Source organism: Anguilla anguilla, chromosome 12, assembly GCF_013347855.1.
Source record: "Anguilla anguilla isolate fAngAng1 chromosome 12, fAngAng1.pri, whole genome shotgun sequence".
Lineage (NCBI taxonomy): Eukaryota > Metazoa > Chordata > Actinopteri > Anguilliformes > Anguillidae > Anguilla > Anguilla anguilla.
In genome coordinates this window covers 38,653,615-38,670,731 of record NC_049212.1, presented here as the reverse complement: position 1 = coordinate 38,670,731, position 17,117 = coordinate 38,653,615, and the positions used below count along the sequence as shown (strand labels likewise).

General features: G+C 45.5%; 1 protein-coding gene across 2 annotated transcripts in view; it reads left to right on the top strand.

Moving 5' to 3' along the window:
• The window catches only part of LOC118210448 (protein spinster homolog 2-like), a 64,076-nt gene that overhangs the window by 33,770 nt on the left and 13,189 nt on the right, over positions 1-17,117 (top strand). For both annotated transcript variants that reach the window (XM_035386660.1, XM_035386659.1), the window contains 8 exons: positions 670-806; positions 5,864-6,015; positions 8,240-8,306; positions 10,763-10,905; positions 11,368-11,520; positions 12,232-12,421; positions 14,075-14,140; positions 14,542-14,640. In XM_035386660.1, coding sequence (XP_035242551.1) covers positions 687-806; positions 5,864-6,015; positions 8,240-8,306; positions 10,763-10,905; positions 11,368-11,520; positions 12,232-12,421; positions 14,075-14,140; positions 14,542-14,640 — 990 coding nt within the window. In that variant the 5' untranslated portion in view covers positions 670-686. The remainder of the gene's footprint in view (positions 1-669; positions 807-5,863; positions 6,016-8,239; positions 8,307-10,762; positions 10,906-11,367; positions 11,521-12,231; positions 12,422-14,074; positions 14,141-14,541; positions 14,641-17,117) is intronic.

The following is a 17,117-nucleotide window of genomic DNA, read 5'->3' as shown; positions in this document are numbered from 1 at the left end:
AAACTCGAAATGCCCATGATAAAATGCGTGTGTGTGTCCGTGTGCATGTGTGTGTGTGTATGTGTGTCTGTGTGCGTGCGCCTGTCTGTGCGTTTGTGTGTGCTTGTGTGCATGCGTGCATGTGTGCATGCGTGCATGTGTGCGTGCGTGCGTGCATGTGTGTGTGTGTGTATGTGCGTGCGTGTGCCTGTGTGTGCGTTTGTGTGTGCTTGTGTGCGTGCGTGTGTGTGTGTGTGTTTATGTGCGTGCGTGTGCATGTGTGTGTGTGTATATTCATGCGTGCATGTGTGCATGCGTGCGTGCGTGCTTGTGTGCGTGCGTGTGTGTGTGTGTGTGTGTGTGTTTATGGCCGTGTGTGTGTGTGTGTGTATGTGCATGTGTGCATGCGTGCGTGCGTGCTTGTGTGCGTGCGTGTGTATGTGTGTGTGTGTGTGTGTGTGTGTGTGTGTTTATGTGCGTGCGTGTGCATGTGTGTGTGTGTGTGTATGTGCATGTGTGCATGCGTGCGTGCGTGCTTGTGTGTGTGCGTGCGTGTATGTGTGTGTGTGTGTGTGTGTGTGTGTGTGTTTATGTGTGTGTGTGTGCGTGCGTGTATGTGTGTGTGTGTGTGTGTGTGTGTTTATGTGGCACAGTCCCACCAGTGTAAAATCCGTTTCTCTGTTGTTGCAGTCTTCATCTGCAGCTTCATGGTGGCGGCTCCCATCTTTGGTTACCTTGGCGACCGTTTCAACAGGAAGGTCATCCTGAGCTGCGGGATCTTCTTCTGGTCCGCAGTGACCCTCTCGAGCTCCTTCATCACAAAAGAGGTAAGGCTTCCAGATATGGGTCCTCCATAGCCAATTACAGTGCTCTTTCACTCTGCACAGATGATTATATTTGTCCAAGTTCTTTCTAACTGCAGTGTGCCTTGCCTTTGGTTCCCTCAGCAATTTTAGCCCACCAGAAGTAGGGTAGGTATACGTTGGTTAGGGTTCCAGAAGCTACTATTACTTTACTTCATTTCAGTTTTTACGTGCACAATGGCCACCAATTCGCGCCAGTGAGATACACCTTGACTCCAATCTGCGGTAGCCCTCCGGCTAGAGCCAAAATCATAAAGCCCATTATTGGGAACAAGTAAAGAAATAAAAAATTAGATCCTCTAAAGTTTGGTGAAATGTTTTAGTTTTTTTCTCGATAGACAGAACAGAGGTCTTAGTCAGCTCTGTGCCAGAGGCAGTAATCTTGTTGTTTGTGGTGCTGTGTAAACAAAGGTTGCCTTGCTTGTTTTCGTGGTCTGCTACCTTTTTTCTCCTGTGAGCATTACAGAGCTCTTGGCTGGTCCCAATGCATCTTTTCCTCAAATATTGTATGATCAGATCTGTCTGAAATAATGGACCAGAGCACCTTGAATCCAATATTCCCAGACTATTGGTTATGGCCACTGACTCAGCAATGTCATGTCATGACATGCGCATTGTTTGATTGTGAATCTTAAAACGTGGAGTACAGAGCCAGATCAAGAAAAAATATGGCTTAGAGAGAGAGAGAGAGAGAGAGGGAGAGAGAGAGAGAGAGAGAGAGAGACAGAGAGGACATCCTGAGGGAGACTAAGTGACATTTTGCTGGTCTGATCAAGCACGGCGCAGACACAGGATAGACAGATCAACATTTTGGAATACAAAGGTCAAATCAAACTGCTTATCTGTGGGAAATGACTAGAAGACTATACAAACACTGTATGACATTCTGGGCGCCTAGCTGCAGAATCTATTAAACCGTGACTGTGTGTGTATGTCCAGAGTACCCAACTCCAAATATTTCCAAAATATCATTGGTCACTGAAACATTTAAACTATGGTTTTATACATTTCTTCAAATAATGTCTTCTTTGTGCAGTTATTTTTACTTCAACAAGAGGCGGGCACTTCAGAGAGAACCTGGGTGTCATCTACTGGCTTCCTATTGATTTGAGTTGCTTGTACCTGGTAAATCGCATGACAGACCTTATTAATCAAACCTGTAAAAACTGCAGGCACGGAACATCTGTCTTGTGTCTATATTAGAGTACGTAAAATTAGAGCTGGGTCTGTGTGTCTCTTAGGATGTTATTCGACGATGATAGGGATCCTCGATGATGAAAATGTTATTTAATACAGAAGTGACATCAGTGATAAGTTGGCATCGTTTGCTTCTGGCTTCCCCCCAGCACTAGTCACTGGGGTGTATCGGGTAATTCCTCCTGGGCGATAAACATCCTGCCGCATTGCTGTCAGTTGAACTGATCTCATAAGGGTCACTGAGACCTTGAATAATTAACTAATTCCCCGGTTACCGGTCCCACATTGCTGAAGAGAATTCCGTAGTACCCCTATAAATGGACAGCAAGTCACTCATAACCAATAGTATACGCAACTACGATATGCTGTTTGATTTTAAGTCTATTAATAAAGGTTTTTTAGCTCTGTTATACGGAGATGGGCTGCAAGAAATTAATCTAATTAGTTAGAATGGGCTCCAGTGATGTGAGACTAAACAAAATGATGTATCAGATTGACAATCCTTCCCTCTTTTCTAGATTACACATTTTGCCACACTTATTTATTTAAGACACAAACATTAAAGCTTTATGTCTGCAGGTACACGTCGTGCAGCTATAAATGATTTATTCAGCGTTTGTAACCAGGCGGGGCTGTGTTATAAAGTGCCACCGTGAATCCTCTCATGTGGAAGAGGAGAGTCACGTGAGATAACGATGCAAAAAAGAAAAAAAAGAAAAAAGAGAGAGAGAGTGAATCAAAAATACCTTTTTTGCTAAAAATAGCAAGATCTCATCAAAGATGTATTTTTGAGTGAGTGGAGACCACAGAGGGCAGCCCTGTTTTAGCTACCCTCTCCTCCCATGGCATGCTGCTGATGGCTGCTGATGGCTGCTTGGCTGCTGGTGTTACATAACCTCCTAATAAGTAAGAGTAGCACAGTCTCTGATGCCTCCGCCACGCTGTTGTCATGTTGAAACGAAGGGATATAAATGGAAGGCAGTCATGCTGTGGGGTGGGGGTGGGGGTGGTGGGTGAGGGGGGGGGGCGGTTCTGTCGGGTTTCTGTTTGACGAGAGCACGCACAGTCAGTCAGATCTTCCTTTTTCTCTCATTTAGAGCCTCTTGTCTTCTTCCTGCATATCAGCATCTAATGGACCCGCCCATGTGATTTTGTCACTTTGGGGGTAAAATGGAGAATAAATAAATAAATAAATAAATAGATGGGAGATGTGTAGTAGCTGTATACGCATTCAGACATTGATCTGAATTTAAATTTCTCTCAAAAGTTTCAACCCGGTTTCTGACCCAGATACAGTGACAGTGAAAGTGACATGGTTTCTTCTCCTTTGTGTGGTCGTTTAAATGCAGACGAACATGGAGAAGTCGTGTTCAGGCGCAAGAAGAAAAAAAAACCGACAAAAAGAATTTTGAGTTGAATTTTGAAGTAGGCCAGTGTTCTATTTTAAGTGAGAGCTCATTCCCCTGCTTGTTTCAATGGAACAGCAACTTCAATGCCTTAAAATGGCTTATGTATGTTCAAATCAAATATTGCTTGAACGTATATGGATTTTACATGTCACATGTCACCTGTCATACATCCCTCAGATACAGCCAGTATGCATTAAACATTCAAATAAATCAAATTCAAAACATTGGTTCTAGCATACCAGGCAGTCAAGGGATCAGCCCCAGCATACCTTCACAAGATATTCAAACCCTACATGCCAGCCAGATCCCTCCGTTCTGCTACCTCAGGACGCCTAGCACCTCCCCCTCTTCGCACCTGCACTTCCAGAACACGTCTCCTGTCTGTTCTGGCCCCACGATGGTGGAATGACCTCCCTGTGGAGGTCAGAACAGCTGAGACTGTGACCCATTTCAAACGACGACTGAAGACCCACCTCTTCAGGCTGCACCTCTCCCCATCCCTCCCTACCCCCCTGTAAATGACTGTAAGCTTAGGGTTGTAACTAGGCAGCTGTTTCGTAGGTGACTTAGTTGATGCGCCAGTCTTAACAACTACTTGTATTTTTATTTATTCTTATTTTTCCATAGACTGCGTTGTTGCCGCTCTCGTTGTTAGTGTTAATCAGTTTAACCACCAGGGTCCAGGTTGAACTATGCGGTTGTTCCCTGTACTTGGACCGGTACTTCTCTCTAGGGGTTTCGTCATGCTTGTTCCTGGTTATGGTTATACACTTTGTTGTACGTCGCTCTGGATAAGAGCGTCTGCCAAATGCCTGTAATGTAAATGTAAAAATAAAAATGTACCAAAGAAACCTTAACCTGGGGTAGTCAAACATAGGCCCCTGCATTCGTCTGAAGAAGAAAAAGTATACATGCAGACAGGCTTACAGCCGTGGAGAGTAGCAAGCAGTCAACAAAGGACGGAGGCCTGGTACTGTAGAAGCAACCGTATTGATTATTGTGGGTTTGCGGATGTTTGGATACTGTGAGAGGCTTTCTTTTTTTTTGCCATGTGGGAGTTTTTTGAACTGTGAGGAGCACAGAAAAAAGTTGGCTCTTGAGCGCAGATCTTCCAATGGAACGGAAATCTTGCAGCAGCAGATGTAGAAGTGGTCTGTGACACTGCTCGCGTCACGTTCTGTTAGACCATCAAAGTGCTGTCATATAAAAATACAATTCATCTGATAGATTCACATTCCTGAGATTAGGAAATCAATTCGTTATTCAAGAAGTAAATCTATTTTAAATACACTCTTTTCCTTGAAAATATGTTCAAGTTCATACAAATATTTTTTTATATATATTTTATTATCTGTTGGGAACCAAAAAACAATATGTTCACCATTTTGTTGAAGATTAACCTTTTTTTATTTTCCCTAGATGACTATCAAAAATAAATTTAGAATCAGAATCAGAATCAGAATCAGGTTTATCGCCAAGTAGGTTTTCACATACAAGGAATTTGTTTTGTATATATGTATATATGTATATATTTATGTATATAGTATGAATTTAATGTATATATGTGGACTACATAAAGATCAGTTTTTTTCACATACCTAATATCTTGGCTTGATGGCCTGCTTTAGTGGCATTGACGCTTTTTTGGTTTTCATGTTGAGAGACAACAGCATCAGACTCCACATGCAAATTCCCCACCTAGAATCAACTCTAGACCTTTTGTTCACTTTCTTGTGCGTGAACTAATGATCCAAGGACACACAGCTGGTCCAGAAACAGCTGAGCAGCCAATTGCCCAATTACTTTTGCTCCCCTAAAATGGGAGGACTATATATAAATAGGGCTGTAATTCCTCCACAAATCTCCTGATATGGATGTAAATACTCTAAAATTAAATCTGACAGTCTGCACTTTAACACTGTTCATTGTTCTATTTCAAATTCAATGTGCTGGAGAGCAGAGCCAAAAAAACACAAAAATAAAATTGTGTCACTGTCTCGATACCTGACTGTATACCCATCAGCGTATCTGATACCCATGATACCCATCATGCACCACAAACAGAGCCTCTCAGTAATCTGATCTGATGAGGAATTTGCTGGCATGGAATAATGAGTACTTCCCGGTTCAGTTGTATTGCATTTGCTATTCAATGATTCCTGATGGAAAATGGCTACAGGCTATCGGTTTAGCAAAAGTGCCCTGTGATAGATTGGCGGCCTGTCCAGGGTGTATTCCTGCCTCTCGTCCAATGCATGCTGGGATAGGCTTCAGCAACCCCCCACCCCCCCCGTGACCCTGCTCAGGATGAGCGGGTATAGAAAACGAATGGATAATGGACTGTTGGTTTGTCTGGTCGCTGTATGGAGGACCGCTGGTTCTGTGTAACTCATCCAGCCCCCCTGCTCTTTGCAGTATTACTGGCTGTTTGTCCTGTCGAGGGGCCTGGTGGGTATCGGGGAGTCCAGCTACTCGTCCATCTCTCCCACCATCATCGGGGACCTGTTCACCAACAACACCCGCACCATGGTGCTCTCCATCTTCTACTTCGCCATCCCCCTGGGCAGGTAAGGGGGCCAGTAAACTCAGCATGTCCCCTGTCGTTCCCAACACTGTATAATCCAATTCTTCTCTCAGCCAATTGCATGGCTCAGACCATAACTACATTACATTACAGGCATTTAGCAGATGCTCTTATCCAGAGCGACTTACACAACTTTTTACATAGCATTTTACATTGTATCCATTTATACAGCTGGATATATATACTGAAGCAATGCAGGTTAAGTACCTTGCTCAAGGGTACAACGGCAGTGTCCTTACCTGGGAATCGAACGGGCGACCTTTCGGTTACAAGCCCAGTTCCTTACCCACTGTGCCACACTCCGTCCTAGGGTAAATGTGGACAGTAGAACGTCCAGTGATAATTCAACTGAAACAAATTTTATAGGAATCTACACTAGCCCTAGCGGACTCATAAACGTTGTAAGAGTTTATATAACACTGAACATTTTACTGGGTCTGCAATCGGGTTCCACCTAAAACTGAGCCATATAGAAGGTCTGAATTACAAGGACTTTAATATTGTGGCCTACTGAAGCTGCGTGTGGATGCACAGTCATATAAATGTTTTAAAGCAAAAACATAAAAGCAATATGCAAATAAACTAATTGTGGCTAAAAAAAAAAGCATTGACCGTAATCAGCTGAACTAAATTTTGACAATTGTATTCGGTTCTCAGCTGGATTTACCCTTGCGCATTCAGACAAAACAAAGTCTTTGACGAGACATGGATTAACATTAATATTGCATTTGTATACTCCAGCCGCAGTGCAGACCTGAAACTCTGCACACCTGATTCGTTATATGAAAAAAATCATTCCGGAGTTCCTGTATTGCAGAAATAAGTGCACACAGATGCAAACAAATGAGTGACAATATGTAATTTTCCCTATCCCATCAAATAATTATAATCAGTGGAGGAGGCTCTCTGTTGTTTAGACATCTCCACAGAAAAATCCCCTTAGGCTAAGAAGAATACACAAGCTGACTGTATTCATTGGCTTCTTGGACTGTAAATGGTACACACAGTTTCTCAGCTGTGAGAATATCTGAGCAAGAGTATTTAAATGTGACTGTAAACTGGGACAATGTTAATTCTGAATTGCCAAAGCCTGATATTTTATTTATTTACACCTGAGTACAAATTATCACTGTTAACAAGTCTGTGAATTGGGTCAGACAAGGACAAAGTCTTCTGAGGCCTCATACTGTAAATTAAGCTTCTTGCAGTGTTGCTGTGCATTCACACATATGCAGATCCTTAGTCTTAGAAGACCCTTGAAAATGTTTTATCCTGGAAAATCATAGGTCATAAACAGTGGTCAGAAATCCAACTGTCCTTCACATTCTCAGGAAAATTGCTTATTTTTATTAATTTTTTTGTGGAAGATTGATTTTTCTTTTTTTTCTATCGTAGCCCACTAACTGGCTGACTCATTGGCTTGTACAGTAAGCTGTAAGTGCCAATAGCAATAGAAGACTATAATCTACTGCCAAAAGCATTTCAACTGATAGTAATTTAATCTTCATGGTATTAAAATAGGGAGGAGTTAGACTATTGGAGCCATAAAAAATTTTTAACTGAAAATCCATCCTGTATATATGCGTGAGCTGTACGCAAATCAGATTTGAATGTTAAACCGGTTATGCTATTTTGTGTGCATGGGGCTTTTGACACAAGTCAGCAGAGATCTAAGCAATAAAACCAAGATGCTGCAGTGCTCTGGCCTTTGACTTGACGGCTCGGGTACCCCCCCCCCCCCCGCCCCCCCGCTTACAGAAGCTCCCGTCAGCCGCGAAACGGAGAGGAGGCGCGGGGAGGCCGACCCAAATGAATATTTAAGCTGCGTGAAGATGCGGTCGGAGCCGCATGGTCCGCTGCATGAATAATATTTGACTTCGCCCTCCTATTCCGTACTCTGGGGGAAAAGATGAAAAATGAGCCGGGTGTCCTCTTGACCTTGGAATGGAATAAAATCTTTTGTTTGCTTCTGTTTTAATGAATTAATAGTTTTTTTTAAAAATTATGTTATATTAGATTTTTTTGACTGGACCGCTACAGCGGTGCCAGCCCTACAAACGTGAATGTCTGTGACTGACTGAGTGACTGAGTGACTGAGTGATGAAGTTACACCATTGGTCGGCCGGAGAGGTTCTGACCTGGTCTTGTTTCTCCCAACATTCAAGTTTGTGAGTGTGAATGCTATCACCCGATCTCTCCCCATCCAGTGGGCTGGGCTACATCCTCGGGTCCAGCGCCAAGCATGCAGCTGGGGACTGGCATTGGGCTTTAAGGGTAAGAGCTCTCGCTCCTTACTCATTGATTACTCATTCCTCACTAATTCGTTACTCATTCTTTACCGATTCTTTACTTATTTAACATCTTCTTCCTCATGGGGCTGTGGGGAAAAAAAGTTGATCAACACAGGTCAACTGTCCTCCCTAGTGTTGTGTTCCACTCACCAGCGTTTGCTAATCTGCACAATTATTCAGCCAGGAGGTGGAACCAATTAGTGAAATAAGATGGCTGAGTTCATGGGTGGAAGAAAAACATGGCAGGACTTTTACTTCCTGAGCCCCGGACTTTCCACCTCTGTCGATCACCGACCACAGAAGAATGTGAATGTTGTAAAACCAATGGTAACCAATCCTGTTCCTGGAGATCTACCATCCTGCAGGTTTTCACTCCAACCCTGACAAAGCCACACCTCATTCCACAGCTAGAGATCATGTTGAGCTGCCAATTCGTAGAGCCAGATATGCCAAATCAGGGTTGAAATGAAATCCTACAGGATAGTACAATCCCCAGGAACAGGGTTGATTACCACTGTTGATACAAAAGAAGAGACAAGAGATGTCGCGTTGTGGAGAACTGACATGGTGTAGCTTAGTGGGAGGTGGAGTGTGGTGGAGGGGGATGAAATCTGCTTTTCATTGGCTCTGGGCAATTCGTCTTCGTCCAACCTCAGTTGCCTCGACTCACGCAGAGATACTTACACATCACCACTTGGGGTCCTGCTGATCTTAAAGATTTCTGGAAAAAAGAAAAAGAAATTGCTAACATTTTGGCCACTGAAAGAAGATTGCATCAATGGAGTCTGCCACTGGAAATAAAGGAAGTAACAGACCCCCTCCCCCCCCCTCCTCCCTCTCCCGATCGGGGTCTTAGCACACAGTTAAAATGGAACACTTTGCCTTTACCTTGCGCAGATGGAATATCAAGCCTCCACTGTAATAAAATAGCAAGGCATTACTCTTTCAAAAACCTTGATGCGCTGTTATAAACTGAGCAGAGTCTTGGCCAGCACAATAAAATGCACTAAAACATTTGGCCTCTTGCAACACAGCATGCGGGATGTTCAGAAGTGCCAAAAGGAATTTCTTTTTTTTCCCCCTTCTTTTTTCTAAACCCATGTACAGCAGCAATAGTTTTGAGTGGCTACTTGGCAGCAGATGCAATTATGCACTCCATGTGTTTTGGCCTTCCCGAGACCTCCTGTTCTGAACACTTATTATGTCACAAAGGAAATGCAGGGCTTGACATTCAAGGCTTCAAACCCAAACTATTTTATTGTTTAGTGCAACTCAACAATAAAACAACCCCAAGATAGGTCATTTATGATCTCTACTAAAAAATTAATTCATTCATAATTTTTTAAAAAATGGTTAAATCCAGCAATTAACTGCTCTGTATATAAATAAAGTCTCTATATATTTTGTTTTATTAATTTAGTTAATTTTGAGCCTTCCTTCGTAAAATATGTGAAGATTTGGAGCGACGGTGGAGAATGGAGCCTCAGGGCTTGTAGTAAGATTGCCATCTGCCCTTTTCTGCCCGAGAGGGTGGATATTATTCCACGAATCTCAATTCCTAAGCCTTCGAGCTATTCGTTCTGTGTGGACCTTTGCGCAATGGTCACGTGTTTCGTCATCATGTCACTGCGCGGCACAGAAGTCAGAAGAAAAGGCAAAAATAAAATCGCCCTGTGAAGTTTGGCGTTCTGTCCGCGTGCAGACGTTTGCATATCGGCTGCAGAATCGAAAAGGCTGTGGAAGGAGAAAGCTCGCGCGGTAAACAACGCCAACCGAGCTGTTCGGAATACAGATTCGCCCGCAGACGCTGTAAAATAAATGCGGAGATGGACTCTGTTTGGCAGATGGCATTCGTTTTTTTTATGATCACACACTATGCGTGTGTCCTGCATCGCTTGAATGTTTTTGTTGACAACTGAACGGTAAGGATTTTTTTTTAAGTGTGCGTCGTAAAAAGCTCGGAAAGGAGGTAATTATGCAACACTGATTAGATGTGACATTTATATAAGAAGACTTGCATACTCAAGGGGATTTTTCCATTTATTCACTTAATTATCTGTTATTTTTTGCTTAAATGCATGCATGCATGCAACGCAACCATATTCCACTGTACATAGGCGGACAAGAAAACCTGGAAGGTTTATAAAGGAATACATTAAAATGCGCTGACAGCGCACATCCAGCATTAACGGTCTGTACACAAGTGTTTTTTTTCGAGCCAACTACTGATGTGAAGCCAATATAGGTGCACGGGAAACTTAAAGAAAAATGAGGAAAAAAATTCTGCAGCGTGCAGATGTGCTTCAAAAATATGGATGGAAATGAAATTTTAATGTCCCATGACTGACATGTGCAGTATGTCTAAAATTCAGCATTTGTGATTACTGGCACTGACTTGAGGAATTTATTTTATTTTTATTTTTTGTCTACCTTTTGCAGGTGTCCCCGGTTTTGGGGATGACAGCCGGGACCCTGATCCTCTTCTGTGTTCCGGAACCCAAGCGGGGGAGCGCCGATCAGCTGGGGGTGCAGCTCAAGGCCCGCACCACTTGGGCCTGCGACATGAAGGCCCTGGCCAAAAAGTGAGAGGAAACGGGGGGAGGGGATGGGGGGGGGCGGAATGGGGTTGGGAAACAGGGGCCAGAGGGTTCACGCTGGGACACTGCAGCACCCCTTGAGCAGGACGCTTTGCCCAATAACTCCATCAATAAATAAATGTGTAAAATGTCAGCCGACATTGCTTTTGTGTGAAAAATAAACGCTGAATGAACTTTCTGTCCTCTAGATATTCGACTAGCCTTCAGATTTTTTTTATTTATTTCCTTCTAGTTGGGGGGCATGGCTGTATTTTTCTTCTCCTCCTTTTTCTTGTTCTTATTATTATTATTATTATTATTAATAATAATAATGAAATTGTCAATAATAAAAGTATGACTACTACTTCTACTACAAATGCTACTACTAGTACTACTACTACTACGAATAATAATAATAATAACAATAATAATAACATTATCATAATATAATTTTTCTCCGTCTCGCAGCCGCAGTTACGTGTTCTCGTCCCTGGCCTCGGCCGCCGTGTCCTTCGCCACGGGCGCCTTCGGCATGTGGATCCCGCAGTACCTGTACCGGGCCCAGGTGGTCCAGAAGACCGCGGTGCCCTGCACCGAGGAGCCCTGCAGCATCCGAGACAGGTACCTGCTACCTGAGCCTTTAACGCACAGGTACAGAGACAGGTACCTGCTACCTGAGCTCTTTAACACACAGGTACAGAGACAGGTACCTGCTACCTGAGCCCTTAAACGCACAGGTACAGAGACAGGTACCTGCTACCTGAGCCTTTAACACACAGGTACAGAGACAGGTACCTGCTACCTGAGCCTTTCGACGCACAGGTACAGAGACAGGTACCTGCTACCTGAGCCCTTAAACGCACAGGTACAGAGACAGGTACCTGCTACCTGAGCCTTTAACACACAGGTACAGAGACAGGTACCTGCTACCTGAGCCTTTTAACACACAGGTACAGAGACAGGTACCTGCTACCTGAGCCTTTTAACACACAGGTACAGAGACAGGTACCTGCTACCTGAGCCTTTAACACACAGATACAGAGACAGGTACCTGCTACCATAGCCTTTTAACACACAGGTCCATCTGCTTAACACAAAGGGTAAGGGTAAGCAATGTGTGGACAGGGCAGTTAAAGCTTGGCAGGTGGGATGGGACGGGGGGGGGGGGCGGGGAAGGGGGCGCGGTCTTATAAGGCTATAAACACAGAAACGCCACCGCACTAAAGGGCAATGTATTTACTGCATAACTGACTGTAAATATTAAATTACTGTCTGTGCCTGGCACCTGACTCCCTCCCCCTCCCCTGACTCCCCCCCCCCCCCCCCCACCAGCCTGATTTTCGGGGCCATCACCTGCGTGACGGGCTTCCTGGGGGTGCTGATCGGGGCGGCCTCCACCCGCCTGTGCCGGCAGAAGACGGAGAGGGCGGACCCGCTGGTGTGCGCCGTCAGCATGCTGGGCTCGGCCATCTTCATCTGCTTCATCTTCGTCGCCGCCAAGAAGAGCATCGTGGGAGCCTACGTGAGTGATGGTGCAGCCCCCCGCGCCCGCCCGCGCCCGCCAGCCCGCCAGCGCCCGCCAGCCCGCCCGCGTCCGCCAGCCCGCCAGCTCGGAGGAGCTCTTATGGGAGTCTCACATATCCGCGGGTATTTTTAGAAAGCCCATTAAACATTGAGCGGGGAGCCTCGGTGTTACATAAAGCGACGCGGTACGCGATCTCATTTTGGGTCAGAATCAAAGCAGGGGAGCGGCCCGGTAACACACATTGGGACGAAGTTAATAAAGACAAACAAAAAAAACCCCTCACTTTTTATGTCCCGTGTCCAGTGGGAAGACTTAACCTGTCAGAGACAGAGAGAAGGTTTTAAACGGTACTTCTGCGGCTTGCTCAACCTGCTGGAGGACTGCAGCGACTGGAGGACTGTTGTGTTTGGCCTCACAAACAAGTCTCTGAAAAAGGTGTCTTGGCTCGGCAAAAAGTTTCTGCACAGATTTTGTTTCTGGAATTTGTCAGCAACTGGCTTGACTGACCACAGTCAATTCTAGTGTATCGTGCCACACAATAATTTACAAAACTGTGTACTCTGAACCCAAGCCATCAGAAGGAGTCCATTCATTACAGGCATTTAGACAGACATTCTTATCCAGAGCGACTTGCACAACTTACTACATCGCATCCATTTATACAGCTGGATATACTGTTTACTGAAGCAATGCAGGTTAAGTACTTTGCTCAAGAGTGCAACAGCAGTGTTCTACCTGGGGAATCGAACCTGTGACCTTTAGGTTACAAGACCAGCTCCTTACCCGTTGTACTGCACTGCCGCCCCGTGGGCAGAGCAGATGGGCGTGTCGTTCGGGGCATGCCACTGCGTTTAAATGGGCCTGCGCTTGGCAGCCTGACGGGGCTGTTTTCAGCGCTCTCCACAGGGAGCTGGTTCGGTGCCTGGCCCTTTGCGCTCTCTCTCTCCGCCATTCACCCCCCCCCCCCCCCATACTGTGAGGAACAGAAGGCACGTTAACCCCCAGCCAGCACCCCCCAATAACCCCCCCCCCCCCCCCCCCCCCCCAGCCAGACCCCCCCCCGGAATCCTCCAGGTGCCGACGATTAAGAGCCAGATGTGTCGGACATCTGTTTTAAATTCAGACCTCCTCCTCCTCCTCCTATCGTCTTTTTGTCTGTTGTTGGCGCGCGCCTGATCGTGCCTGGGTCATCCGGGTGGCACACAAGCCCGGCTCCTGTGTGGCTCCGTCCCGACTGTCGACAGTCTCAGAATATTCCAGGTGCTTAAACGCGGTGAATGTCCTCTCCGAAACTCACTGAGAGCGACGATGAGTCATTCCTTAATGAGCGAGACGTGATTTCGCCACGCTCACTTTTAATTTCACTTTGACAGTTCCCTGAAAACTCTTGCCTGTAAGATGTGATTTCGACGCAAACTTGAAGCACCGCCCACCCAAAGTGCACGATGGCTAATTTTTGAGTATACTGTCTAGGTATACTCTGTGATTACTAAAACTCATCTTTACATATGATGGAATCCAAGACATTGGTTTCGTTTTATAAAAACGTGTAATACTGTGTCAACAAACAGCAAAGGTAGAGCACAGACTCACTCTCTCTCTCTCTCTCTCTCTCTCTCCATCTCTCCATCCCTCCCTCCTTCCTCACAGGTCTGCATTTTCATCGGGGAGACGTTGCTCTTTTTAAACTGGGCGATTACGGCGGACATTTTGATGGTAAGTGGCGCGACCCGCGCTTCGTCTCAACGAGAGCTCGGACGACCTATGCGTGAAACACTTAACAAAGACTTCCTCTTTCTCCCCCCCCTTTTATTTTAAAGCGTGTAACTGTCAGAGAAGCCGAGTTATTGCGCGTGAGGTATACTGGCGAGTATAATTACCCCAATAAAGACCAGGCTCAGGTCAGACAGGATGTATGTCTGCATGCTACACGACGAGGTACCAGCTCAGGACTGTCCTGATGGCTCGTAGAGATGTTTTTTGGAGTGCTCTTCCACCTCGCCCTGCCGAATACCCCCAGGATGCTTTGCCACGCTTGAGCGGGCGGCCGCTGACTCCCGACTCTCTCTTTTTTACGCGGCGGTTACATCGTAGTTGTGATCTCTCCCGCCCTGCAGTACGTCGTCATCCCGACGCGGAGAGCCACTGCCGTGGCCCTGCAGAGCTTCACCTCGCACATCCTGGGGGATGCTGGGAGCCCTTACCTGATTGGTCTGGTGAGACAACCGAAAACGCGCCTCAATTCCTGCTACCGAACCGTCTGCTAACACTTGTCAGCTGCATGATTTCTCTGTGGTGATTTTTTTTTTTGGTACGTAGCGGTTGTTTTTTTTTTTTGTTGCACAAGCTGCTTTCCCTGGTTATGGTCCGATTCTCAGTCGCTATGTATATTTTCAGAATGGTACCATGTCCAGCTCTTCCCACTCTTGGAGTCACTCCCTATCAGACCTGGGTCAAATACGTGTTTGTTTTGGATTCAGGTACTTCTCTGTGCACTGTTGATCTTGCCTGGTGCAACTGAGCCTGCCAATATGACCAGAAGGTGAGGTTTGCACTTTTTGAGAGTATTTCATAGGTTCCCATACACCATACAAGTTCAAAGCGTTGAAAAGTATTTGATTCCAAAACAAATACGTGTTTGACCCAGGTCTGCTCCTCATATAAGCCATAACTATTAACACATAACACATTATGAAGGGTCATACCAAAAGGCTACATTGCACCGTCATAAAAACTACATAAACATGCATGCCCATTGATATAGAGTGCCATGGCACAGGGTGTGCTATGTAATCTTTCCTTTCACTGGTGAAGCTAACATGAAATTCCAAATGTTATAGTGCTAATGCAGGTGTTTATAAATAGGCGCTTATGAATGATTTCAGTAGTTCTTATGTGGGATCTTTCATTGAAAGGATTTTATTATTAGATAGATATCATATAACATACAAAATAAAATATAATATCACAAATATTAAACAAATTAATATTCCAAATTAAAAGTTCAATATATAGTATATAGCGAGACTTTGAAATCGCACCCTCTGATTGCATTTTAGTCCATGTCCCAGGCAACATGTATAAAGCCATCGCTGCCCTTGAAGATAGTTTATTGGCCAAAGTTATGCCAGCCATCATATGAAGCCCTGTGAGATGGGGTTGATTTGTTTATGGGATGTGAAAGCCTTTGGAAAAAGAAGAAGCTCTCTGCGCACCGTGAGCTGGCCCGTGAGCTGCTCGGTGTGACACACTGAGACCCAATCCCGCTGTGAAACTGGGGCACACGCTGACCCAGCAGCTGCTCGGCCCGGCGCCTCCCCGCCGGCGGGCCGCTCTGAGTAATTACACCGCCGATGAGTCGCAGGGTCTCGCTCTTAAACGGTCCGACAGGTACAGGTGCGCGTGCGCACGGGGCGGAGGGGAAAATTAGCCAGAGCGGCCCGCCGGCCGTCTCGTCTCACGTGGGACAGACAGACAGACAGACAGGCAGAGGGGCGGCAGGAGAGGGGCGCGGTATTTATAATGCCGATGTAGGCCAAGATATTCCGGCGGGGGAACGTCGTGACACCGCCGCGTTTTGAGTTTGCGGAAGGTGACCGCCGCTGTCGCACGTCTTCTGAAAGACGGAATTTGGAATACGTTCGAAAATAACTGTAGAAATCCCTGATCGTAGGCCTCGGCCCTGCCCATGGCTAAGAATGTGCTGACATAATCTGCACTATTACTGAGGGAAAAAGAGAAACCTGATACTATTACAATACAGGCATTTAGCAGACATTCTCATCCGGAGTGACTTTTCAGAACTTTTTCATAGCATTTACACTGCATCCATTTATACAGCTGGATATATGCTGAAGCAGTGCAGGTTAAGTACCTTGCTCAAGGAATGGAACCTATGACCCTTCGGTTACAAGCCCAGTTCCTTACCCACCATGCTACACTGCCGCCGGACGTGCAGTAATGGACATAACATAACTCTGCCGTAGCTGCTGGGGCCGGACACGAGGATTAAAAATGGCGGTGACGATGCGTCTCAGTGCTGTAGCACGCGCCCGGACACACTCACAGGCAGGCCTGTGAGAGGTCAGTGGAGATTCATAACCCCCTTAAAACCAAAGAGACTGAGTGGCTTTCCAAGCAAAGCAGAGAAAGTAGGTCTCATTGCTCACGTGCAGTAACCGCGGCAACGTGCGAGACAAGGCTTTGGGTCGCCCCGGCCGATTATTAATATTCGGCTGCTGTAATATTCTGCTAATTTGAGACCGTGCGAAAAAAAGAAAGATGGAGTGTAGAGGCTGGGCAGAGGGGTCTTTGATAAACATGCACGCTTATAAGCCTGGGCAGATGATTTAATCGGGTCACACGGTGTTTGGAATTACCCAGAGAGTTAGTTCTCTTATCACGGGTGCCTTTTCTTTCTTCTGCTGTGAATTAATAGTCCAGTGAATTATGGACCATCACTTGCACGTCCATCTTCCCTGTCTGGTTGATTCTCGGTTAGATTCACCACTCAATGTCAAACAGGCCATTCGCTGAAAGCACTGCGATAAACGGTTTTATGATGTATACTGCAAAAAAAGAACTAACCAAAGAATAAGTAGGATTAAATCGTAGTGCTTACTTGTGGCTATAAATAGTGGTGAAGTGAAATGTTTCACAGCGAGACTTAATTACAAGCATTTCCCACTGCATG